Source organism: Odocoileus virginianus, chromosome 26 (assembly GCF_023699985.2).
Source record: "Odocoileus virginianus isolate 20LAN1187 ecotype Illinois chromosome 26, Ovbor_1.2, whole genome shotgun sequence".
NCBI classification, from domain to species: domain Eukaryota; kingdom Metazoa; phylum Chordata; class Mammalia; order Artiodactyla; family Cervidae; genus Odocoileus; species Odocoileus virginianus.
In genome coordinates, this window is record NC_069699.1 from 12804495 (window position 1) to 12831664 (window position 27170).

General features: G+C 42.8%; 2 protein-coding genes and 1 non-coding gene across 4 annotated transcripts in view; all 3 read right to left on the bottom strand.

Annotated features, from left to right (window-relative positions):
• CCDC13 (coiled-coil domain containing 13) overlaps positions 1-10407 on the bottom strand; it is a 36868-nt gene extending 26461 nt beyond the window's left edge. The window contains exons 1-5 of the mRNA XM_020872392.2: positions 10328-10407; positions 9313-9539; positions 5378-5526; positions 1792-1934; positions 115-204 (exon numbers count right to left, since the gene is read on the bottom strand). Of these exons, the coding sequence (XP_020728051.2) occupies positions 115-204; positions 1792-1934; positions 5378-5526; positions 9313-9539; positions 10328-10351 (633 nt within the window). The 5' untranslated portion in view covers positions 10352-10407. The remainder of the gene's footprint in view (positions 1-114; positions 205-1791; positions 1935-5377; positions 5527-9312; positions 9540-10327) is intronic.
• Positions 10068-10140, bottom strand: TRNAG-CCC (transfer RNA glycine (anticodon CCC)). Its single transcript has one exon. It is a non-coding gene; the product is annotated as a tRNA-Gly (tRNA).
• Positions 10408-19664: 9257 nt separating the features above from the next.
• HIGD1A (HIG1 hypoxia inducible domain family member 1A) lies at positions 19665-25522 on the bottom strand. Of its 2 annotated transcripts, none has more exons than XM_020872402.2 (4): positions 25415-25522; positions 22072-22186; positions 21309-21443; positions 19665-20671 (listed from the first exon to the last, which is right to left on the bottom strand). In XM_020872402.2, the coding sequence occupies exons 2-4, from the start codon at positions 22166-22168 to the stop codon at positions 20622-20624; spliced, it is 282 nt and encodes a 93-aa protein (XP_020728061.2). In that variant the 5' UTR covers positions 22169-22186; positions 25415-25522; the 3' UTR covers positions 19665-20621. The 2 variants fall into 2 exon arrangements, with proteins under 2 accessions (XP_020728061.2, XP_070311617.1); XM_070455516.1 differs by lacking the exon at positions 25415-25522 and adding an exon at positions 24867-24992.
• Between the last annotated feature and the right edge of the window lie 1648 nt (positions 25523-27170).

Consider the following 27170-nt stretch of genomic DNA (forward strand, 5'->3'; position numbering starts at 1 on the left):
TGGCACCGGCTCAGCAGTGCGGTGGAGGTGGACCCCCAAGAGAGACACCTGCGCCCCCATGGAAGAGGGGAGCCCAGGCCTCACACACTCCCCAGCACAGAAGAGAATTCATACCAAGACTCTGTCTCCCGTCTGGGTCCTCAGTGGCTTGGCTCCTGCGTCAGTGGGCCCCTTGGCTGGCAGCCTGGCCTGGGCCATCTGCAGCTGAAAAAGCAAACCTGGCACTTAATATTTGACTCTACTCAGTGGTTGTGGCACCTTGAGTGAAGGCCTCTGGTGCTGCCGTCAGACGTGCTGTCACTGATCTCAGTAGCCTGTCTCTTCAGCTCACTTTAAGGCCCATTAATGGAAGAACTGTCCTTTACAAGCCATTCTGCGATGGGAAAGGGTTTAATTGATTGTTTGCCCCATTCCCAAGTCACAGAATGGAGCAGTCCTAGGATTCATGAACAGCTTAATAAGTAATGATTCTGCAGCCATGATCTGCATCTAATAACAGCCTGGGAGATAGAGAGAAAAGGAATTACGGACTTCACCTTACACTCAAGGAAACAAGGTCAGAGACTCTAAGAAACCTGCCTGACAGGCTTGTGGGCTGGTGGCCAAGACCGCCTCTATATACAGACAGTCAACCAACCCTTTAAGGGCTTCCCAGTTGTCCTTCACACCAAGACCACCCCTGTCTGACACAGCTGGGCATGACCCGCCCTCCCACCTCTTTGACATCACCTTGCTCCATGCTTGGTCACATTGGCCCTCTTTCAGGCCTTTATCCATATTTAGGTCCTTTGCCCCTGCCGGGTCCCCTGTCTGGAGGCCCCAGCCTCAACCCTGCGAGTCTAGCCCCTTCTCATCCTCCAGGGACCCACTGTGCATGCTACCTCCTCGAAGGGGCCCTCGCTACTGGTCTGACTCCAGGAGGAAAAGAATAGGACTATTTTGCTCCTCACAGTCTCCCCAGGGCCTGGCACAGAGCCTGAGATGGTTCTCAAAAAAATTTGTCATGGAATAAAGAAGTTCTAATGCAATGCCAAGTATAATGCCTGAGGAGGGTTTTGGAGAACAATAGAACTGGATTTGAAGTTTGGCACCACCACATGCTGTGTGACTTGAGAAAGCCTCCTAACCTCTGCCAGCCTCAGCTCCTCCAGCCACAGAAGGAGAAGCTATGCACGTAGGTTCACTCCAGCTCCTAAGGGACCATGAGCCGCTGGGGCTGTGCCCTCGCTCAGCCGGAGGCGTTTATGATCAGCTGTGAGAGGGTAGGGGCAGCAGAGAGGGAAGGTGGACAAACAGGTCGGACTGATGGAATGTTCCTGGTTCTAGCTTCAAGTTAGCCAGAATCCCTGATAATGTATCTAACAACATCTTTTTGGTGCTAACTACCTGCTAGGTACTGTTCTAAGCATTTTACAACATTAAGTCATTTAATCCTCAGAAAACCTTGAGGTGAGCGCCATTATCACTGCCATGTGACTGGTGGAGGAAATTGAGGCACAGAGAGACTGTAACTGGCTCAAAGTCACAATGCAAGTCGGTGGTGGAGCTGACATTCACACCTGGGTGGTCAGGCTCCAGGCTCGCATCCTCTCCAGTGTGCTGGGTTACCTCTCCAGGCCTGCTTCCTCCTTGCTTCCCAACACTCCCCTCTCAGGATATGACAGACTGAGGGGACTCAGGGCAAACACTGACCCAAAGTCCTTGCGAAGGACCCAAGGCATCTAAGTGCGTTCCCTCTCTGGAGGAGGGTGTGGGGTGTGAGGAGCCCACAGCGCACCTGAGACTCCTCACCTCCTGCTCCAGTTCCTGGATGCGGTTGCTCAGCTGCCGCACCCTGGTCTTTGCACCCTCGGACTCTGCCATCAGCACCCGGTTCTTTTTGGACAGCTCGACGATTTTGGTGGCAATCACATCTCCAGCCACACCAGCTGTCCCTAAAATGAAGGGAAACGGTGAGGTCCATTAAAAACACAGGCCCACATGTTGAACAAGCTTGCTGCTGCTGACCTGGGCCAGGCAGTGACTGGGGAAACCAGGAGTAGCCCCCAGCCACCTCATGTCGAAGAGGATGAGGACACGTGAGGAGAAAGAACCTGGGGAAGGAAACGAAACCTAGAAGTGCAGATGGTCCAGTGGTGAGTTTTCTGGTTATGTTTCCCTCCCAGGACTCAAAAGCATTACAAATCCTGGAACTAGACATCAGAAAGCGGTCAAAGTGATCTGCCCTCTCTCATCCAAAGGGCAGGCAGTGGGCTCAGAGCGAATGGGGGAAATCCTCTTCTTTTGCTTATTCTTTCCCAACTCTGTCTCCAGACAAGCCCCACTATTTTTTTTAATACTTTAAATTTATTTATTTTTGACTGTGCTGGGTCTTCATTATTGCAGCAAGCAGGGGCTCCTCTCTAGTTGCGATCCACAGGCTTCTCAATGCGATGGCTTCTCTTGCTGCAGAGCATGGGCTCGAGGGTGCACGGGCTTCAGTAGTTGCAACACCTCTGCTCAGCAGTTGTGGCTCTTGGGCTCTAGAGCACAGGCTCAGTAGTTGTGGTGCATGGGCTTAATTGCTCTGAGGCATGTGGGATCTTCCCAGATCAGGGATTGAACTGGTGTCTCCTGCATTGGCAGGTGGAATCTTTACCACTGAACCACCAGGGAAGCCCAAGCCCCACTCTTGAAGCCACCAACCCCATGATAATAGGGCAGCAGTAAATGGGCAAGCACAGAAATGTTAAAATATCTGGGTAAATAGAATATTTTATATCGTTAAGTTCTTTAAAATATGTATTAATATAGTTCAGTTCAGTTCAATCACTCAGTCATGTCCGACTCTTTGCAACCCCATGGATGGCAGCACACCAGGCCTCCCTGTCCATCACCAACTCCTGGACTTAACTTAAACTCAGGTCCATTGAGTCGGTGCTGCCATCCAGCCATCTCATCCTCTGTTGTCCCCTTCTCCTCCCACCTTCAATCTTTCCCAGCATCAGGGTCTTTTCAAATGAGTCAGTTCTTCACATCAGGTGTCCAAAGTATTAGAGTTTCAGCTTCAACATCAGTCCTTCCAATGAATATTCAGGACTGATTTCCTTCAGGATGGACTGTTGAATCTTCTTGCAGTCCAAGGGACTCTCAGGAGTCTTCTCCAACACCACATTTCAAAAGCATCAATTCTTTGGTGCTCAGCTTTCTTTATAGTCCAATTCTCACATCGATACATGACTACTGGAAAAACCATAGCTTTGACTAGACGGATCTTTGTTGGCAAAGTAATTTCTCTGCTTTTTAATATGCTGTCTAGGTTAGTCATAACGTTTCTTCCAAGGAGCAAGCATCTTTTAATTTCATGGCTGCAGTCACCATCTGCAGTGAAAAATAAAGTCTGTCACTGTTTCCGCTGTTTCCCCATCTATTTGCCATGAAATGATGGGACCAGATGCCATGATCTTAGTTTTCTGAATGTTGAGTTTTAAGTCAGCTTTTTCACTCTCCTCTTTCACTTTCATAAAGAGGCTCTTTAGTTCTTCTTTGCTTTCTGCCACAAGGGTGGTGTCATCTGCATATCTGAGGTTATTGATATTTCTTCTGGCAGTCTTGGTTCCAGCTTGTGCTTCATCCAGCCCAGCATTTCTCATGATATCCTCTGCATATCAGTTAAAGAAGCAGGGTGACAATATATAGCCTTGACATACTCCTTTCCCAATTTGGAATGAGTCTGTTGGCCCATGTCCAGTTCTAACTGTTGCTTCTTGACCTGCATAGAGATTTCTCAGGAGGCAGGTCAGGTGGTCTGGTATTCCCAACTCTTGCAGAATTTTCCACAGTTTGTTGTGATCCACACGGTCAAAGGCTTTGGCATAGTCAATAAAGCAGAAGTAGATGTTTTTCTGGAACTCTCTTGCTTTTTTGATGATCCAACAGATGTTGGCAATTTGATCTCTGGTTCCTCTGCCTTTTCTAAATCCAACATCTGGAAGTTCACAGTTCATGTATAATGGTTGAAAGAAAATACGATAGGATTCTCTGATGAGATTTCCAACATACACAGAGACAATACTTAAGAGTTGTACTGTAAGGGGGAGGGTAAAGGGGTCCATATGGTGGTAAAATTTCTTCATCCCACTTGAGTAGTAAAATAATACTTCTAAGTAGGCCACGAAAAGTTATGTGTGTTGTAAGCACTAGCGCAATCATTAAAGAATTGTACAAAGAAATGGAAAAACTAAAGCAAATATGAAAAATCCAGCCAAAGGAAAACCAGTTTATCAGCTGTCAGCAGCCTGGTTTAAAAATATGAACTGAGCCTGTCAGACTTTCCTCTTCAAAACATGAAGGCCTCTCCTCTCCTCCTGGAGCCTCTCAGCCTTGAGAGACAGCCTCGCAAAAGCTGCCCCTTTGCATCTGAAACCCAAGTCAGGTTAGGTGTTGCCTTCTCTTCAGTATAGCTTTATTTTAGACAGAAAAGGCCAAAAAATGGAGGGAGACGTAAGAGTTTTTAAGATACCAAATTCCCCTTGCTTTTTAATTCAGCACTGGTCCTCTGGGTGCACCTACTCTTAAGGGCATTTACTAGCAAAGGCAGAGCAGATGCTCCGGCAGATGCTAGGTGAGGTGTATTGCCCTCTGTGATTGGTGACACTGACTTTGTACTTTCTTAGTCAGCCACCTGGGAATTACTCAATGCATGGAGCAGAGGACAGCCAGGGCCAAGGTCTCCACCACATCTGTAAGAACAAGGTCTATCTTAGAACCACAGAGTCAGTGGTCATGTCCAGTCCATACCACAGGGCTAACATACCCAAGGTCCCTAACAGGCCCATGGGGTCAAGGTCTCAAGCAGCAGAGCCAAAGTCCAAGTCAGACTTGAAGGGACAAGGTCCACTCTAGATGCCACCGGATTCTAGTAAATCCCATGGGAACAGCCAAATTCCCTGTCTTATCTACCCTTCTGGCCCAGTAACAGCAAGAGGTATAGAGTAAATGCCTATTTCTGCTGGGGCTTTTTTCACGTCCATGTTTGAGCCAGAGCATTGAGATAGAATGGATGCCATCAGCCCACCGAACATGCAGCAAATGCCATGGAGAACTGTCATGAGTCCCAGCGGATTCACCCACACTGCCTGGAATGTCTGCCCTCTGCCTCTGCTGTTCTCGTGCTCCCAGTTCCTGGCATCCTGGCCCACCCTGACTGCTCCATTCCTCTCCCCCTCCCTCATTTCTGGAACTCGTGTGGACAAGCTTGATTACAGCTGACCCTTGCACTCTCTCTTCACACTTGCCCTCCGGAACTGGCTGTTTGTCTGCCCTGTAGGCTCCATGGCAGCTGGGCCAGCCGACCTGGACTTCAGGGTAGCAGCTGTCATGATAGTGGTGCAGTTACCTGTAAAGGCAAATCTGTCTTCTTCTATTTTCTTCTTGAGATGTTTGATTTCAAAGTCCCTCTCCTTCAGCAACTTATATAATCGCCCGTTCTCATCCACTGTTTCCCGGAGTTGATCCCGAAGCTGTTCGATCTCATCTTCAAGCACCCTGCAAGGGAAAGGCAGAATCACAGGGGGCTCAGGCCTCCGTGGTTCAGGTTTGTTGTCCCTGGCTGGGGACTGGGTGTGACTAGAACTGTTCTGTATAAAACAGGAAGGAGAAATTAAGGGGAATCTCAATGAGCAGATTTTTAGCATACTGTTCTCAAAACAGTGATCAAGGACACATGCACATAAGTGAAGGGAGCAACAAGCTTTGAATGCTGTGGTTTATTAGGGGTTCAACAGAGCTACATAAAACCCTGCCCAGAGAATTCATACTCCTTTCCAGCATCTATGGAACATGCATAAAAATGTATTGTAGGCTTCAAAGGCAATATTATCAAACTTCAAATAATGAGCATCATGCAGACCATTTTCTTTAATATTAATTGTCTAAAATTAGAAATCAGTACTAAAAAAGGGCAAAATTTCAGAAAAGAACTCCAGAGTTGTCATATGCTTGGAACTAAACTTACACATACACACACACTGCTAAGTTATTTATGGGTTAAGAAGAAATCATAATGTGTATTATGAAGCATTTAGAATGAATTGACTATAGAAGCAATATATCTGAAAGCTTATGAACAGCAGCTAAAGTGATACTTAGAAGGAAATTTATAGTCTTAATTTTTTAAAGATATTTTGATGTGGACCATTTTTTAAAGTCTTTATTGAATTTGTTACAATATGGCTTCTTTTTTTTATAATTTAAGATTATTTATTTTAAAATTTTTGGCTGCGCTGGGTCTTGGTTGCTGCGTACAGGCTTTCTTCTAATGGTGGTGCATGGGCTTAGTTGTCCCACAGTATGTGGGATCTTCCTGGACCAAGGATTGAATCAGTGTCCCCTGCATTGAAAGCTGATTCTTAACCCACTGGACCACAAGGGAAGCCCTGCTTCTCTTTTTTGTTTTGTTTTTTTTGGCCCTGAGGCATGTGGATCTTAGCTTTCCAATAGGAATCTGCAGCCCCTGCACTGAAAGGCAAAGTTTCAACCAAAGGACCACCAGGGAAGGCCCTCTAGTTTTACTTGCATATTGGATCATAGAAAAAGTAAGAGAATGCCAGAAAAACATCTACTTCTGCTTCATTGACTATGCTAAAGCCTTTGACTGTGTGGATCACAACAAACTGTGGAAAAGTTCTTAAACAGGTGGGAATACCAGACCACTTTACCTGCCTCCTGAGAAACCTTATGCAGATTAAGAAGCAATAGTTAGAATCGGATATGGAACAATGGACTGGTTCAAAATTGGGAAAAGAGTAGGTCAAGGCTTATTTAACTTCTATGCTTATATTCACCCGCCTATTTAACTTCTATGCAGAGTACATTATGCAAAATGCTGGACTGGATGAAGCCCAACCTGGAATCAAGATTGCTGGGAGAAATATCTATAACCTCAGATATGCAGATGACACCACCTTTATGGCAGAAAGCAAAGAGGAACTAAAGAACCTCTTGATGATGGTGAAAAAGGAGAGTGAAAAAGCTGGCTTAAAACTCAACATTCAAGAAACAAAGATCCTGGCATCCAGTCCCATCACTTCATGGCAAATAGATGGGGAAACTATGGAAACAGTGAGAGGCTTTATTTTGGGGGGCTCCAAAATCACTGTGGACAGTGACTGCCGCCATGAAATTAAAAGACGCTTGCTCCCTGAAGAAAAGCTATAACAAACCTTGACAGCATATTAAAAGCAGAGACTTTACTTTGCCAACAAAGATCCGTCTAGTCAAAGCAATGGCTTTTCCAGTAGTCATGTATGGATGTAAGAGTTGGACTGTAAAGAAAGCTGAGTGCCAAAGAAACAATGCTTTTGAACTGTGGTATTAGAGAAGACTCTTGAGATCAAGTCCCTTGGACTGCAAGGAGATCAAACCGGTCAATCCTAAAGGAAACCAACCCTGAATATTCATTGGAAGGACTGAGGCTAAAGCTGAAGCTCTAATACTTTGGCCACCTGATGTGAAGAACTGACTTGTTAGAAAAGACCCTAATGCTGGGAAAGATTGAAGGCAGGAGGAGAAGAGGACCACAAAGGACAAGATGGTTGGATGGCATCACTGACTAAACGGACATGAGTTTGAGTAAGATGGAGCATCTGGGAGATGGTGAAGGACAGGGAAACCTGGTGTACTGCAGTCCATGGGGTCACAAAGAGTTGGACATGACTGAGTGACTGAACAACAATTAGAAGACCAAAGAGGACTGTCTAAGCCTTAAGCTGAGGCCAGGGCTCTGGGTCTCAGGTTAACCCAACAGGAAATCAGAATAGGCAACTGGTATTGTGTGTTTTACATTGTCTTGCAACGCTTTTTTCAGAACTTTAAAACATGAGAAATGTGTGATTGATGGGTCTGTGACTGTTTCTATCATTAGGCATGAAACCAGCTCCATAGAGGCAGTTGCTCAGGAAGTAAATAAGTTATAGAAATTATGCATGTGTGTCTGCTCAGTTGCTTCACTTGTGTCCGACTCTTTGCAACCTACGAACTGTAGCCCGCCAGGCCCTTCTGTCCATGGGATTCTCCAGGCAAGAATACTGGAGTGGGTTGCCACGCCCACCTCCAGGATCTTCCTGACCCAGGGATTGAACCTGCATCTCTTATGTCTCCTACATTGGCAAGCTGGTTTTTTACCATCAGTGCCAATTGGGAAGCTCAGAGGTAACAGTAATTACTGTTGTTTTGTTTAGTTGCTAAGTCATGTCCAACTTTCTTGTGATCCCATGGACTGTAGCCTACCAGGCTCCTCTGTCCACAGGATTTCCCATGCAAGATACTGGACTGGGTTGCCATTTCCTTCTCCAGAGGGTATTCCCGCCCCAGGAGTCAAACCTGGATCTCTTGCATTGCAGGCAGATTCTTTACCACTGAGCCACATGGAAAGCTCAACTAATTATTAGATAACGGCTATTCTTAATAATATTGTTGGATACCAACACCTCAAGTATCCACAAATTCCACTTTCTCCGACTTGGGGAAAGATCATTTGGAAATTGGTCTGGGGTTAACTTGGATCTAATATTTAGGAGCCCTATGAATTTTTTCAATTATTGATATCTTAATTTTTTCTAATTAGCATTTTTCAGTAGAACATTGTGAAAACTGAGAAACCATGAAAAGTAGAATTGTAGATGGAGAAAATAGATTCTAGGTGAAACCAGAAGCAAAGAGATAGCTCAACAACTGTGATTTTTTTTTTTTTTTTAGCAAAATGGCTAGCAAACTTTTGTATCAATGGAGACTTCTGCTTCTAATAGCCTATATAAATCACTGCATCTGTATGACACCATCAAATTTAGAGCAAAATGAGAAGATTTTGGACTCTTCAACTTTTTCACCAACTATATAAAAGCAAGGAATCCATCAAGTGCTTCTTTATGAGAGGTAGGTTTATGTGTCCTTATGTGTCAGGAAAGGGAAGTTGGGGCATAACAGTCTCAGGTGAGGTTTGGAGCAGTGATCATCTGTGAGATATCAGAGCCAGCCCACTGGCTCCTCAAAAACCAATTTTTTCTTAATAAACTACACCTTGATGGGTTTCAAAATTTTCCATTTGGCTTCACATGGTTTTTGAATAAATTTCATGCCAAATTATGTCTATAGGCCCACAGACCCTCGATCAGATGCAAGAGGCTTCAGTAATAATCTCTATGTCAAAACCTCTTGAGTCTCAGTTGATAAACACACATCTGGCCAGCTTGACTGTCGAACTGTCTGCAGCCATTCTCCCCTTCTTCCCTACCTCCCTGCAATGCCCCTGGGAGAGTCCCAGCTTGCATTTACCTCTGCTCAAAGCTGGTTTTCGAGTTCTGCTCCCCAGCCTGGAGGACGCTGAGGCCATCAGACATCTCCAGGGGCTCTTTTTGGTCATCACCTCTGCTTTGGAGGCTCAGCTCTTTTTCCTTCCGTTTCTCCATCTGCTTCTGTAACCTTTTGTGCTGCATCTCTTGCATGGCTCTAAACTGGAGCCTCAGGGTGTCCTGTGAGCCTTCATCCTCTGCCATCATGCCCTCGGAATAGGAAAAGGAGCCGGAGCTGAAGCAAACCCTACCAAGTGCTTCTTTCTCAAGAGTGCTCAACTCGTAGTAAGCCCTGTCTACAACTCCCCAAGCCTGGAGTTTCCTGCTTAGCTTTGCAGGTGTCCATGTGGAAGCCTGGAAGATCCACCCTCCCTTCAGATCCCCTGAAAGCCACAGCTGAACTGTACTGAGCGTCACCGCCCCACCCTGCCCCCGACACACCCTTCCATCCCTGACTGTGCCATCAGGATACTGTCCCCGTTACTCAGACTCAACAGTTGACTCCTTCCTATCCCTGTAAGCAGTGGCTGTCAACTCTAGCTGAACATTAGAATCTCCTAGGAGCTTCTAAAATATAACAATGCTGTGGCACATCCCTGGACCAATTAAATATCAATTCCTAGGAATGGGGCTCAGATATCATTCCTGTTTGTTTTTTTTTTTTTTTAATATTTATTTGGCTGTACCAGGTCTTAGTTGCAGCATACAGGATCTTTAGTTGTGGCATATGGGATCTAGTTCCCTGATTAGGGATCGAACCCAAGCCCCCTGCATTGGGAGCGCGGAGTCCTAACCACTGGACCACCAGGGAAGTCCCTAATTACTGCTTTTAGTTGAGGTATAATTTTAAATTGAATTATAATTTACATGAGTAAAGTGAGTGTACAGCTCAATAAATCTTTACACAGGTATACACCCTGGCTCCGGCCAGGCCTCCTGGCGGCTACTTGCTCCCTTGACTCCAGCCGGAACCATTCTGTAGTTTTCCCTGCACTTACAGTGTTTGCTCCGCTGCTCTCCATCTCTAGCTGCAGAAGCTCAGTCACCTCTTCAGACGCTTTGCTGCGTTGTCCTGGCAACCGTCACCAGGGAAACCAGCCACGACGCCGCGTGACGTCATCATGCGTCTACGGCGGCCAAGAGGGCGCTGGGAGCTCGGAAAGGGACGCAGGTGCAGACTACCTGGGTTTAGTAGGTAAGTCAGCCATTGCGGAGGGGTAATGGAACGGGGCGTCTTGTGTCTTGAGACTTTAAAGTTGAGCTAATGGTCCGCTTCTAGAACGTGTTTTAAAAGTTTTGTGGGCCAAACGTTCTACGCAGAGATGCGCATCCCGCAGTCCTGCTGGAAAAAGGTAAAGTGAACGATCCCACCATGAAATTTAACGTAGCCTTTCAGAATGTCTTTGGAAAATATAGAACAGTGTCGGGAAAAGGTTATTTTGTGCCAGTGAGTGTAAAAGGCAAGGTACGAAATAGTAACTGCTAAATAAATGTAGTTATGTTTTTAAAACTAGGACCAGAGGGACTTCCCTGGCAGTCCAGTGGTTAGGGCTCTGCGCGTCCACTTCAGGAGGCGCGAGTTCGATCCCTCGCCTGGGAATAAGATCCGCATGGCGCGGCCAAAACAAAACAAAAGACTAGGAACGGAACATGACTGGGGAGGAATGCAAAAGAAATATTAAGGTTAAAAATGGTTGTATTCGAGTGCTGGAATTGCAGTGGTGTGTTTTTATTTTTGCACTTTAGAGGATTTAAAAATATAGAGTACATGGTTTATTTCCATAATGGAAAACATTTGTGTGTTTGTTTTCTTCTTTAAGACACTTCCCAGTTTAAGTCACTACTAGATACAGGTCTTAAGAAACTTCAGATATTTCATGGTTGTTTTGGTTTTTTTTTTTTTTTCTTTTTTTCTCATAAGGCATTCACTCCACAGACATGCATGAAGGAGGGGCACCAGACCACTTATTGCAGAACTCTAGTGCAGTATCACAGCCAGAATATTGATGTTGATCGTTGTACTTGTTTTCATTTGTGTGTGTTTACTTTTATACCGTTTTGTCATGCTTAGGCTTGCATATCCACTATCATCTTCAAATATTGAACACTTAAATCACCATGAGGATTCCTCTTTTTGGGCTTTTATTACCACATCCACTTTCCTCCCTCCTCACTTCCAAAAGGAGTGACCACTAATCTGTTCTCTATTTATAAAATTTTGTCATTTCAGAAATGTTATATAAATGGAATAATATAGTATGTAACCTTTGGGGACTGCTTTTATTCAGAATAGATTTCTGGAGATTCATCAAGGTTGTTGTATGTATCAGTTTGTTCCTTTTCATTGCTGAGTAGTTTTCTATGATATGCATGCACAACATCTTGTTTAAACCATTTGCCCCTCAGAGGACATCTGGGCTCTTTCTAGTAGGGGGTAGTTACAAATAAAGGGGCTTCCCTGGTGACTCAGATGGTAAAGAATTAGCCTGCAGTGCAGGAGACTCAGGTTCAATTCCTGGGTCAGAAAGATCCCCTCGAAAAGGGAATGGCTACCTACTCTAGTATTCTTGCCTGGAGAATTCCATGGAGAGAAGATCCTGGTGGGCTACAGTCCATAGGGTCACAGAGTTGGACAGGACTGAGCAACTAACAGACACATGAGGAGGATTACAAATAAAGCTGATACAAACATTCGTATATAGATTTTTGTGGGAACTTAACGCTTTCATTTTTCCCGGATAGATGCCCAAGAGTCCAGTTGTATAACATGTTTAGTTTTATAAAAAACCATCAATCATTTCTGTAGAGTGCTTCTACCATTTTACATTTCTACCAGCAGTGTATGAGTGATCCACTTTTTCTGCATCTTTGCCAGTACTTGATTTGTCACTATTTTTTATTTTAGACATACTAATAGATGTGTAGTGCCATCTCAGTGTGGTTCTACTGTGCATAAAAATAATGATATTGAACATTTTTTTCAGGTACTCATTTGCCATCTGTGTATCTTTGGTGCAGTTCATGTCTTTTGCCCAACTTACAGCTGTTGATTTTTTAGAATTCTTTATATGTTCTATATATTAATCATTTGTTGGACTGTAGTTTGCAATTCTAGCCCATTCTGTAGCTAGCTTCTTCTCTTTACATGAGTTTTCACAGAACAAAAATTTTGACTCGTTCCAATTTACCATTGTCTTTCTTTCAGTGTTAAGTATGTAAGAACCCCTTGCATAGCTCTGGATCCCAAAGATTTCCCCTTATGATTTTCTAAAAGCATTAGAGTCTTATGTTCATGATTTATTTTGACATAATTTTTATGTAAGATGTGAGGTTTAGGTTGAGATTCTTTTTTTTTTTTTTAACCTATGGATGTCCAGTTGCTTCAGCACTATTTGTTGAAAAGTATCCTTCCTCAACTGAATTGCTTTTGAGTCTTTGTCAAAAATCAGTTGTGTAAATTCAACAACAAAAAGCCACCCACTTTAAAAATAGGCAAAGGACTTGAAGAGACATTCCTTTCAAGAAGATAAACAGATGGCTAATAAGCACATGTAAAGATGTTCAGCATTACTATCCATTAAAGAAATGCAAATCAAAGCCACAGTGGTATACCACTCCATACACATTAGAATGGCTATTATTTTTTTTTTTAATGGAAAATAATGTATTGTTCAAGAGGTGGGAAAATTGAAACCCTTATGGACTGCTGGTGGGAACGTAAAATGGTGCAGCCATTGTAGAAAAGTTTGGAAGTTCCTCAAAAATTTAAACATAGATTATGATCCAGCAACTCACTTCTGAGTATATGCCCAAAATATGAAAGTAGATGGATACTTGTACACCATTGTCCACAGCAGCATTATTCACAATGCCCAAAAGATGTAAACAATCGAAATATCCATCTCCAGTTGAATGGATAAGCAAAGTGTAGTAATATCCATTAAATGGAATATTATTCACCCGTAGAAATGAAGTACTGACACATGCTTCAACATGGATGAACCTTGAAAAACATGCTAAGTGAAATAAACCAGACATAAAAGGACAACTATTGTATGATTCCATTTATATTAGGTACCTTGAGTAGAGACAGGTAGTAGAACAGAGATTGTAGGAAGCAGGAGGAGAGAGAAATGGGGAGTTGTTATTAAAGAGGATGAAGTTTCTGTTTGGAATGATGAAAAGGTTATGGAGGTCGATGATGGTAATGGTTGCATAGTGTTTTAAGTATACTCAGTATCGCTGAACTGTACACTTATAAATGCTTAAAATAGTTAATTATTATGTATATTTTGGGCTTCCCTTGTGGCTCAGCTGGTAAAGAATCCACCTGCAATGCAGGAGACCTGGGTTAAATCCCTGGGTTTGGGAAGATCCCCTGGAGAAGAGAACCGCTACCCATTCCAGTATTCCGTCCTGGAGAATTTCATGGACTGTATAGTCCATGAGGTTGCAGAGAGTCAGACACGACTGAGCGACTTTCACTTTCACTTTTCTTTCATGTATATTTTACATATAGTTATTTTTTAATTAGTTGAGCATGTTTGTGTGGATCTAGCTGATCCTTGTTCTAATCCCTAAATTAGGTCCTTCTCACAGTTCAGCATAACTCCAACGTTAAGCTGGAACCTTTATCTTTTCTAAGATGATAAGATAGATTTCCCTTCACTGAAATAATATCCTCTTTCCCACAAATAAGTAAATATAACATAACCAGTCAGTGATCTTACCCTTACTATGAGACGCAAAGTTGAAGAAAGTCTTTCAGAAGTAAGAATACCTAGGTTTTAACTCTTGGACATTAGTCAAGTCACAAACCTCAGCTTTCTTCTTAAAATAGCAATAGTAAGTTTGTTTTCATGATAATCAAATAGGTCACGAAAGTGATTTGTAAACTGAAATGCTCTTCAGCTGTCATGCATTATTACAGCCTTAGCTGTCTAGTCTCAAAATGAAAGTAAGCTTTGCTGCAGCTTAAAACCGAGGTTCCATTTGTCTCTCGCCATTCCACAGTTCTCTTCTTAATGGACCTCGGCTTTGCAGGTCCAAAATCTAATTTGGTCATTAAACCAGGAGTGTCATTTAGGACCAGACTTATGTCATCCATGATATTAAGTGATTAACCTGTAAACAAGAACACTAAGACACTAGTTTACACTAGGGGATTGTGACCCATATCCAGAGCTCCTCCTTTCCCAGGATCAGACACTCATGAAGCCAAAAGAGTCATCAGAAAGATATTGTGGGCAATTGAGAGCAAACAGAAGCAAACTGCATTGAAATATTTTTAACTTAGGGTTAGAAAGAGAGCACTAAGTCACGTCCAATTCTTGGGATCCCATGAACTGTAGCCTGCCAAGCTCTTCTGTCCATGGGATTCTCCAGGTAAGAATACTGGAGAGGGTTGCCATTTCCTTCGCCAGGGGAACTTCCCAGCCCAGGAATTGAACCCAGGTCTCCCACATTGCAGGCAGATGCTTTACTGACTGAGCTACGTGGGAAGCTTTATTAAATATTCTACTTCACAGTCAGAAGCATGCTACAGATAAAAATTGTCCATTGTCTCCAGGTTCAAGTTCCTTTCTCGCCGGAAGGTGCTGGATACACATTGCCAGTTTTCTTCTTCATCTCATCATGCATTTGGGCTTTTTTTGTTGGCTACCAGCTTCTCAGACTCCCCCCTACTCCACCCCGTTGCTCCTCTACACTCTGTGTTTTAATTTAACACCATTCTGGCTATAGTCATGTCCTATTTTCTCTGTGGAGCAATTTTGTCTTAAGATGTGTTTGTATATATGGTGATCTCATTCATCATACACTGACTTCATTAGAAAACTCAGTGTTCTGCCAAGATTCATCAGTCCTTAGTTCCAGGAGACCACTCTGATGGCTCTCCTCCAAGCATAATGTACTGGTAATATATTTTATATTTTCTCCCCAAATTTCTCAGTTTCACTCTTGGCTCACATCATGGTTTTCAAAACATTTGGATGAAAGTCACCTTTTCTCAGAGGTAATTGGTTTATTCCATGTTGATAAGGTCCCCAATACCTTGTCTACTTACTAGGTTTTAATTTACTGCCTCCACAGTAAGACCATGTATATGTGAGAATCTCAACTTTCTTTTTTAAAAACTGAAGTATAGTTGATTTAAAATATTGTTAATTACTGCTGTCCAGCAAAGTGATTTACTTATACATATTACATTTTTATATTCTTTTCTAATATGTTTTATCATAGGATATTGAATATAGTTCTGTGTGCTATGCAGTAGGTTTTTGTTGTTTATCCATTCCTATATAAAAGTTTACATCTGCTAACCCCACCCTTGCACTCCATCCCTTCCCCAACCCCTTTCCCCTTGGCAACCATCAGTCAGCCCTGTCTGTGATTGTTTTTTCATAGATACGTTCATTTGTGTCATATTTTAGATTCCACATGTAAGTGATATCATATGGTATTTGTCTTTTTGACTTACTTCACTTAATGTCATCATATCTAGTTGTATCACTCAGCTTCCTTCTTATAAAGACCAAAACAAATATTGGCCGAGGATTTTTATATATGAAAAAACCTGATAATAAAGCAGATATTGGAAAAAAGTATTGGATTTGGGACCTGATGGGAACTGTGTATGTGTGTGTGCAGTGAGAAGGGGAAATGAAGGGAAGGGAAGAGCAAGTATTTTTTGGATCGGCACTGCTTTATGTATATGCCTTCTGTTCCATCATGCAGTCTTTCCACGGTACTGAGGTCTGAAGTTCTGGATTTGGGTCCCAGCTCTGTCATTTTTCAATCATATGGACTTGAGTAAATTACAGCTTTCCACATTGAAAAAGTCAGGATAATACCTACTTCAGTTTCTGTGAGGGACTAGTAGAGAGTATGGGCTTCCCGGGTGGTTCAGTGGACTTGGGAAATGGCAAAACCCACTGCAGTATTCTTGCCTGGGAAATCCCGTGGACAGGGGAGCCTGGCAGGCTGCAGTCCACGGGGTTGCAGAAGAGTCAGACATGACTTTGTGACTGAACAACAGCAAAGTGGAGAGTATAAATACATTCTATTTATTTTTGGCTGCGCTGGGTCTTCCTTGCTGTGTGCTGGTTTTCTTTAGTTGCAAAAGTGTTACCACAGTGAACCATGCATTGTGTTTTAAACTCAAATATAGCAAGATTTATAAAAAGGTAAAAGTTCACTGTGGCCTGGAAGAGTTCAGAGTAGTTTCGCAAAGGTAGAATGGGGTTGGGTCTTTAAGGAGTACACTGAATGGACTGGGAGTGGGGAAGGGGAACATTCAGGCAAGGACTCGAGGCCGAGTGGGTGTCAGGGACAGTGGTGGGCACGGGGCTTTGGTGTCCGGGGCTCTGCTGGGGCCAGGGGGCGGGACAGGAGGTGAAGGGCCTCGGTTTAGTGGCAAACAGGGAGAAGAAAAGAACAAAGCTGAGCAATGAAGGACTCAGCTTATGAAAAACGGCAGGGCTTGGTGTCTGGCTTACTAGTGATAAATGAACGGGAGGAGGGAAAGACACTGACTCTAAGAGTCTGAGCCCAGGGTGTGATGGTGGGAGATGGAGGTGACTGACAGGAACGAGTGATCTCAGAAGGAGCACCAGTGGGGAAGAGAGGAAGTATAGCTGTGGACAAGCTAAGAGGGCTCCAGCGGAAAGGTATGGTGATGGCATTTCTACCTCACATGGTAAACTTTTAGTCTCTCTGTGACACTTCAGAGTGGCACTGAGGACAGGAAAAAGACCTAACACGAATGCTGTGAGCAACTCAGATACTACAGAGGGGGCCAGCCAGATGCTAGCCTCCACTCTGGAACTATCTATCACTACTTAATTTAGAACATTTCCTAACTTTAGTTTTGCTAAAAAACAAATGATTTTTCCTCATTTCAGTGGCTAGAGGGAAAGTAGGCCCTCTTTTTTTACCTAAGAATAAAGCCAGGATGCATGAGTATTACTGGCTCTTCATGAACTTATGGGGGGGAAATCTTTCACTAAGAAAGTGGCAATCCAGGCACGGCTGGTGCATGTTTGGTCTCCTTCCTCCAGTTTCCCATTTGATTTGAAGAACTTTCAAACAGGATTAAGTATGTAAATAATAGTTGGCAGTTCCACTGTTTGACACGAGAACTTTAGAATACCTTATGTTCCTTCAGCTTTGTTCCGGCCTGTTTCCATGGGCCGTGGATTACCTGGGGATAGAGCCTAAATTTCAAGTTCCTGAAACTTTGAACAGTGTTTCCTCATCTGTGAGGCAAAAGAAATGGTCTAAATGACCTGTCCTCTACTCCGGAGTTCTGACTCCAGGATACAGAAGCAGAGTGTACTTTGGGGATTTACGTGTGCAGTCAAATTCCAACTCTCACCACCAGATGGCACTGTTGCCTGTTAACTAGAAATAGGTTGGTGACTTTCTGGAAACAGAATACTGAACGTCAAAATATGACCTACTTATTCTAATTAATTAAACAAACATTTATTGAACATCTGTATGAGCCAGGCACTAATGCTGGCTGCTTTGGATGAAAAGAGATCATCACACCTTCATAGTAGCAGAAGAGAAAGGCATGGAAACAGTCATACACCAGTGCTCCAAGAACATGCAACAGTAAGCCAAGGAATCTCTGAGAAAAATCATCTTAAGTTAGATCATGGCTTCCTTGGGGTAACTTCTCTGACTCCAGCCCAAAGTTAGGTCCCCCAGTCTTCCGAATCCTATACCTAGTGTTCATCACGCTTTCTGAAGTCAGTGATCTAAAGTCAGCCTTTGCTGCTGGACTAAATTGTGAGAGGAGGGCGGTACCTCCTGTGCCGCCACATTCCCAAGCTTAACATTTAACAATGGTAAAGGCAACCATTCAGAGATTACCAGTGTATCAGGTGCTATGCTAAGCCCTGTCACATTCACTACTGCATTGAATCTTCCCAACAACCTAGGCCACTGACATTGTCCCCACTTTATAGATGAGGGAACCATAGCTAGTAAGTGGCAAAACCATGAACCCAGGTCTGACTCAATAAACAGTAGTATCACATCCCCTTGAGCCACTTTTAATAACTTCTGTAATCTGAATATCATCCTATTCATCCACCCTAGTTTATCACTGTCTTCTTCAGGGAAGGTTTATCCATCCTGATTTATCACTCTGTTCTTTACTAATTTTCTCCTGATTACTTAATGCTCACTAGTCTCAACATTTTGCTCCTGTTCTTATGTCCTCTGGCATTTGTCTAGATCAATTTCTCTTGTTAGTATTCATTTAACAAAATCAATAATGTACTCATCCACTGGAAAGTTTCTGAAACTTGTTTTCAAACTTACTTTTCTGTAGAAGACTTATCCTTAATGATATTATTGTTAGGACTGCCTACAAGCAACTCCTGTGTCTATTGGAGGCTGAGAGGAGTTCCTAGTAATAGCTTTATTTTCCTTGTTTATTTTCAAATCTGAGTACAAAACAAGCACACAGTAAACAGCTTTTAAGTGATCTTTTCTTTTTGCGATGATCTATAAATATTAAATACTCCAACCAAAAAAATGGTTCTATATAGTGAAATCAAATACTCCCCCAAACCAAAAAATAAAGCCCATGAACTATATGAAAGTGACAAACTCTCCACATCTCCGTTCTCTCAGTTTTGTTGTTATTGTTTAGTTGCTGACTCATGTCTGACTCTTTGTGACACCCCCCACCTCCCACGAACTATAGCATGCCAGGCTCCTCTGTCCCTGGGATTTCCCAAGCAAGAATACTGGAGTGGGTTGCCATTTCCCTCTCCATAGCTTTTATTTTTAAAGCACATTTCCCATAGACCCGTATCATGATCTATAAGCTAGATAGGACTATAGTAATTACCTAGTCCAACCTCTGTTTCTAACTAGGAGAAAATTGAGAAAACCCTGATTTGGGCCAGGTTATATAGTCAGTGGAGTGCTAAGTCAAGACCATGTTGTACCCTCTTGTCCAATAATACTAATCTATGATAACCGCTGCCTCTCCAGCATCAATTTCACAAAGACCAACATTTCAAGTCTCTTAACATGTTGATGACTGCCCAGGTTTCAGTCCCAAACCTACAGCTTTCTCTACCTATGTGACCTTGGGTTAATTACTTAAAACTGTTTGTATCTCAGTGTCCTTCTCCATGAAACAAGGATCACAATTCTTAGGGCTGTTAGGAAACTTAAATGACTTTATACATGAAAAGTATGTGGCACACAGTAAACACTCAATAAATTTTTGGCTATTATTCCCTCTTTTCTTCAAACTACTTGTGCTACTTCAAAGAACAATGGTTTTCCCCAAATTCAAATACATACAAGACATTTGATGTGTTCATTTACTTTAATAACACTACATTTACCATGTTATCACCATGGAATGTAAATTCAGGTTAGACAAGAGAATTTCACAAGTACAACAAAGCATTCTGTGATATACCAAAGTTTGTATAATGTCTGACCAAACCAGCTTGCTCATCAGTGACTTCCATTATAGGCATTTTATTTAGTTGATTCTTTTGGAGAAAATAAACATACTGCACACATTTATAAAGTGTTTTTCATTTACCTTTGCATTAGCACTTAAAATACATGTTTCAAAATAATTTAAAATTATTCTAATATAACAGCAGCAAAATATAATTCTGCAATTACAAAAGTGCTAAAAGGGATCTACAATTTAAGTTACTCTCATGTTTATAACTATGATTCTAAAATAAATACTACTTCAAAGTGGCTCTGTTACCAGCGTTTTAGGTTTGGTTTAAAAACACACATAGACTTGCAGGGAGGTTTATAATGTTCCATGCACTGTTCTGAAAGGGTTCCTCAAGAGCCAACCAGCCCTTAAAACAGTACTCAGTCCACAAGGCAGTCAGAAAGTTAAATTAACTGGGGTATATAGGATTCCCATATTACATCAAAAGCATATGATATTCTGCAGCAACGGGGAGCATTTTCAGGATTGGCATGTTGTCTTCTTTAGAACTAATTTCAACAGAAGGGTTTCAGAAGGTGGACAGGTACCACTATCAAGTGTATTTAAAAGTAACGTGTTTCTTTTGTGCTGATCTGACTCCCCTGAATGACCTAGCTAGTGAACTAGTCACCAGTAACTTGGTCACCAGGCAAATCGAGCCTGCAAGAAAGGAAGCCAATATTCAAATTACCATGTTCTTGTCTGACCCAAACCATTTATTTTCCGCATAAACATATAACCTCAATATGAGATGTCTAACTAAAGCAAGCACCACCAACAAGACCAAGACAGCATCTTCTCTTCTAAGGTTTAGGTTTTCCCCAGAATTCTTGATACAGGGAATAGCCCATACCTAAAGAAAAAGAATGCCAGTTAAGCATTTAAAATTTTTCTTCGGTATTAGAAAATTAAAAACTGTTCATAAAACAGCTAACAGTAGCACTCTTACTAGCATATAATACTTACAAAGAGAACAAGACCCTAGGCTGCTTACATTCTTGCTTTCTTAAACAATTCAAATTTCTAAAATTCTTTTTACACAGCTTCCGAAGTATTTTTAAGACTAGTATGATTAGCTCAGATGGCTAAAATATCAATATTTATCTGGCAACTAAAGCAGATAAAGTCAATGAATTATAAAGCCTACAAAAGCATGTAGTATCTTTTCCACCTTCAAAAACTCAATAAAATCGCCATCATGTCTCTTGGATCTTACTACCAACCCTCTTTGCATATATAGACTCCTCACTGACATTATAATGGGCACTACTATCTTTTCTTTCTTTAAAACTTTAGTAAGATTATTCATCATAGATAGTAAAACTATATCACTACTTGAACTATTTTTATTCATTCAGTTTTTAGGTGAAAATGAATAAGTGATATTTGCCAACTGCTTCAAAGTCAGTTAAAAGTATCTACCTTGTTTTATTTACAAAGAAACCATTCATGGGGAATCAAAAATTTGAAAATGTCCTGTAGGAACCTACCAAGAGTCATTGCTCCCACAACAAAGCCTTGGGCTGCCACACGCATGTGGATCAGGTGGACAGACATTTTAGTATTTCCCCTGCTCTTCAATCTATATAATCCATATGCAACAATTGCTGCAAAACCTGCCATTCCTGTAAAAGAAATAGTCACAAGTTATGTCAGATGCATTGGGGCAGGGAATCAAGATGAGTTTATTATCAATCGATGTTCTATTTTTTATAAGGATGCTTTAGGAGACCATTACCCAGCTAGCATACAAACTGAGGTTTTACTCCCCATCCCCACCCCCATTCAGAATTAAAAATTAAAAACTGGTAGCAAACAGTAGCAGATCTAGAAAATCAAGATCATCTTTAAAGTATGGGCTTGTGAAGCCAGTAAATAAATTCCTTTAAGAGTGCTAGGGGAATTCTCTGTCCTACTTCCATCCCTGAAGGAAATCAGTTAAGGAACTGCAGCAGAGACTAAACCACAACTGTGAGTTTATAACAACTCTTGAGTCTTGTGCGTCCTCGCAGCAAATCACTGAAACTGATGGTGGTCTTGAGGTCACAACACATTCACCGAAATAAGTCAATAAAACAAGATGTATGAATTCGGAGAGGAATTTTTACGAGAGTTATACCAATCTAAGCATATTTCAACATATGAAAAAATATTAAAAAATAAATGCTTCATCAGGAAATGCTTGATGAATGAAACAAGCTGCCCACACTTCTACTGTGTTAAAGCTTATTAGATCATCAAAGTCAAACTTACCAATGGGGACAAATGGTGCCTCTCTAGCTTTTCGGATAAGTTTAGATCCCTGATCTTCATCATATGAAGAAAGAGAAATATCTGTGTCGCTTGACATAGTGACTGAAGAATCTTCCTGAAACAGAATTGCCATGAGGTTCTGCAGTTAAAAGCATACTTCTTTTTTATAAGATTATTCCTTTAAGTAATACCAGAAAAAAAGGCAAGACACTGGCCTGATTATATGAATAAGAGGGCAGGGTAAAAAAAAGATTAATTTCCATAACAAAGGGACCAAGGCTCCATTCTCCCTTTTCGGTCTTTTTTTTTTTTTAAAAAAAAACACAGGAAGCTAGTAGGCATTTCATCACAATAAAGTAATAATTCAATTTCACCTTAGTCACAGTCACTATACGTACTTCCTTCTGACTGATCTGAACAGATGATAAACTTCACCCACAGATTAAAAAAAGGGAGTCAGACATAGTATATAAGTGCACAAATCTCTGACTGATGTTAATTACAATGAACTGTTGTAATTGACATCAGTCAGATGTCATTTACAGCTGACATCAAAAAGTTAACTACCCATCCCACTATCTGTATAGTCTTAGCTTATGAATTTTTCATGTGCATCACACTCCCTCCAGTAATAGATGGCTCTCATTCAACACTTTGCTATCCAAGGGGTTTGATAGTAATCAAGGTTCCCAAAGAAAATCCAACTCTAGACGTGAGGCTTAGTGTTTAGTTTGAAAAGTGAAATTGTCCCTCTAAGCCTCCATCCTCACTGGGAAGAGTACAGTTCTGTCATCTGACAGAGAAGACCTTAATCCAGATGAGCTGTACAGTATCACACAGATAGAATAAATTAGAACTAGGGCTTCCCTGGCGGCTCAGCTGGTAAAGAATTTGCCTGCAATGTGGGAGACCTGGGTTCGATCCCTGGCTTGGGAAGATTCCCCTGGAAAAGTGAAAAGGCTACCCACTCCAGTATCCTAGCCTGGAGAAGTCCATGGACTGTATAGTTGGACACGACTGAGTGACTCTCACTTTGACTTTCTCTTGTTTCTTGTACTCCATTACCTGCTAACTGAATGAACCCCTACTTTCTCTGAGCTTTTATTATACACAAGGTTCAACAAGCTCAAGGTTCAGGATGCTCATTATATATTTGAAGAGATTAAAATGTAAACACTGAAATAATGTTTCATAAATTAGATTATTTTAAAAACATGCCAGAGTATGTACACTTTGCCAAGAGCATAACAGAGACGGTGAGAATTTAGAGTGTGATATCTTTTGGATAAAGTTTGGGAAGTTTCAGAGAAATATCTGAGGTTGGCTTTTAACATACTACATAAATGAGGACTTCCCTAGTGGTCCAGTGGTTAAGACTCTACACTTCCACTGCAGGGGGCCGGGACCCTGGTCTGGGAACTAAGATCCCACATGCTGTGTGGTGCAGCCAAAAAAACCCAAACAAACAAACCCCAAGATACTACATAAATCAACTAGATGGTAAGATTAAACTATTTTAGGCCAGTATGTTTATTAGTTCCCTTCATAACCAATCTAAACTTCCCAAAGGCAAACATTTCAAAATCTTCCCTAGTTTATCACAATTCCTCCTTGTACCTTCCTCACCAATCCCACATTCTGATCACATTAAACTTCTTGTAGTTTGTTGAAAAATATTACTTCAAAATTTATTCAACTATTAAAATTATTCTCAGGCAATTAGGAATATTTAGTGAAAAATAACAATTACACACATTTGTAGAGTTTCATCAGTAAGAAAAATGTCAAGCTGTGTGTACATAAGTGCTAATTTGTCTTTTAATTCTTACATTGCTAAATGAAAGAACACATGATAACCTGAGTAGGTTTTGGATCCTTGCAATCACAAGAAAAAAAACCATTATATACCACAATCTACTTTTAAAAACTAGCACCTCTTTTTGCAGATATAAAAGCAAATGTCTGTCATGCCTAAAGTTAAATGGAATCTTTTTCCCCAGTGACTTAATTCATCTAACATTTTCAGCTGTGATTTGAATATTTTTTCCCCTAGCATCACTTCTGGATTTATCATTTTCTTATCACCCACAGCAAATGACCCAGATCTGCCAGAAAGTTGAACATGTACAAAAGGAGGCACCTAAAACCAGATACTCAACGACAATTTGGAAAACACGAATTAGTCTGTAAACTAAGATACTACTGAAGACCTTTCGAAGTGCATGGGCACCTAGCAGAGTCATAAGGGAACAGGAGCCGCCAGGCATCACGTGATGTAAAAAGATTTAAGGATTTTCACAGCTCGTCATTTTTGTCACAGGAGCGTCTAACAATGAATTCCAATTTTCATTTTGAACCCGTCACCTGTCAGCCCAATTTAAACGGCTGCCAAGTCCCCACCCCAGGAGATTCTGATCCAGATGGTCTGGGGCAGGTCCCAAGGAATCCGTATTTTAAGAAGATCCGTTCAAGAGATGCTGGTGCACAGGGAATCAAGAGAACAACTGGTGTACAAAACTCAAATACGATTGTCATGCTAGGGCCTGGTACCACTTATACATCACAACTTTTCATCCCAGGCACTTCTGGAAGCACAGATTCCATCCATAAGAGGGGAATAACTGATTCCCCCACCGGTAAAATAAAACAGGCGAATAAACCTACCGAATCATTTCGACTGCTCCCAATTCTAATCATGTACTACGTTTTGTAACCTCTAACTTGGCAGGTTTACTTTTGAGGAAAAAATGTAAATTCCGTCAGAGGCGCTTGATAGAGGCCCTGGTCCTTCTTACCTTCCTGGGGCGGAGGACAGTCGCCAAAGGTGGAAGGGAATACCGGCCCGGGGAGAAGAGGAAGCCGATGGCGGGAAGGTCGTGTAGTTTTACGCCCTCCCCTCAACCCTTCAACCTTCCTCCCCTTTCCCTTCCTGTGACCTTGTCAGGACTCCTTGGCCGGACCGCACGCCCTCCCAATCCCTCCTCACCTACCCCACTCTCAAAGAACTCCCGGACACGCTCGGGCCTACGGGCTCCGCGAAGTCGGCCCCAGCCCGGCGCCTCCCCAGATGCATCCCCGAGCCTTCCAGTTCAGCCGCGATTCGCTCTACAAGCCTTTTCGGCATCCCCTCATAGGCTCCGTACGCTCTCACCAGCCCTCCCCGGCACCACGGAATGAGGCCTGCGCCCGCCAACCAGACTTCGCCCCTTTCAGCCTAGGCATCAGCCCCCTCTCCCAGTCCCGCGACCGCCAACACTCCCAAGGTGCTCTCAACGCGGCCTCACTTCTCCCCACTCCACCGCCCGGAGTCACTCGACCCCCAAAGCCCGCCTGCATCACTTACAGACAACTTCAAGACGTTTCAGGTTCCTACCGGATTCTGACCCCACTCCCGCACCCGCCGTGCAGCCGGCTTCTCTTGGTCCCGCCTACGTCCGGGTTCAGCCAATTAGAAGCCAGCAACTGTCACGCGTGGGTCGGGGCGGGTGGATGGGTGCGTGCGTGCGTGTACGCGATGGGTGGGGCGATGGAGGGAGCCCCGGATTGGCTGGGGCGACGTGCGCGGGCGGTGACTTCTCGTCCCTGGCTCTTACATACGGATTACATCAGAGGTGGAAAGTCGGCCTCTTAGGTACGGGGGAGGACGTTCGAGGGTGCTTCTCGGCCTTTGGCCGGGCGGAACTTGACATTAGCTTCGCTGTTTTCCTCTTGGGAGGGGGCAGCAGCGAGCATCAGCGAACGCAGCGGGGCGGGACTGAGGCTGAGAGGCCTCAAACCGCGGCTGTCCTTCTGAGGCTGCGGGTGAAGAGGGAGCAAGTTCCTGCCTTAGAGGCCGCCGGCTGCTTTAGGGCGCTGGATTCACACTCATGCCCTGGCAGTTATCGGCCGCGAATAGGCTCTATGGGCCTCTGAGCTTGGCGCTTACACTCTAGTCGGAGGCAGCCATTCATTACAAGCACGGGTGACTCCATACTCACCGGCGTGGTTTGCTTGAGGAAAGAAGTCACAGGCACCTTGTAACGGTGAACTTCCAGGGCCAGAACCCCTAAATTGTCCGTAGATCACTCGGTAACTACCTGGCGAATTGGTGCAAAGCATCAAGCACTGACATGAGAACTGTTTTCTAACTAAACTAGAATCTCTGGATATAACTATGAAACGAGGCAGACTGCCAAGTGCTCTACCCTGCAGATAGAAGCTCAGTGTCATAGGCTCAGGATCTTGAAAATCTTTTGTCAAAAAAGTCTCATAATTCAGACACAGGTAGAAAACTTTCCCTTGTGGCTCAGCTGGTAAAGAATCCTTCCACAATGCGGGAGACCTGGGTTCGATCCCTGGGTTGGGAAGATCCTCTGGAGAAGGGAAAGGCTACCCCCTCTAGTATTCTAGCCTGGAGAATTCCATGGACTGTATAGTTCATGGGGTCGCAAAGAGTCGGACACGACTGATTAGCTTTCACTTCCGCTTCAGGAAACATTCATTATGAGTACGGTAAAAACTTACCTTGGTCGTGTGGAGTGCTTTCAGCTCCTTGCAGGCACGTGTTTTGTCAGGTTCCTGGCGGTATCTCCCTGAACACTATCTTTGAGCTCTGGAGGGCCTTGGTAATGTTAAAAGAGGCGACAACGGATACAAAGAGCTGGAAAGATAAGTCGGAAGATTAGAAGTTCATTTAGGATAATTAAAATAATAAAAGAGGGACTTCCCTGGTGGTCCAGTGGCTTAGAGTCTGTGCTCCCAAAGCAGGGGACCTGGGTTCAGTACCTGCTCAGGGAACTAGATTCCATATGCAGCATGAAAGGCCCAGTGCAGCCAAATAAATATTTAAGAAAATAAGAGAACCTGAGATTTGAATATGAAAGCCATATTCATAAGTAATGCAGAAGTCGTCAAGTCCGTTAATTCTGGAAATACAAAGGCTAACTGCAGCGATAACCATGCCCATTCTTTGAGTCAAAATAGTGTTAAGTTTATTTACTAATTTCTAGAGAATGGGATTTGGGGTCAGGCAGACCAGTGCTAGTCCCAGCTTGGCCATATACTAACCATGATGACTTTGAACTTCACTTTCTCCCTTTGTAAAATGAGGATAACAGTAG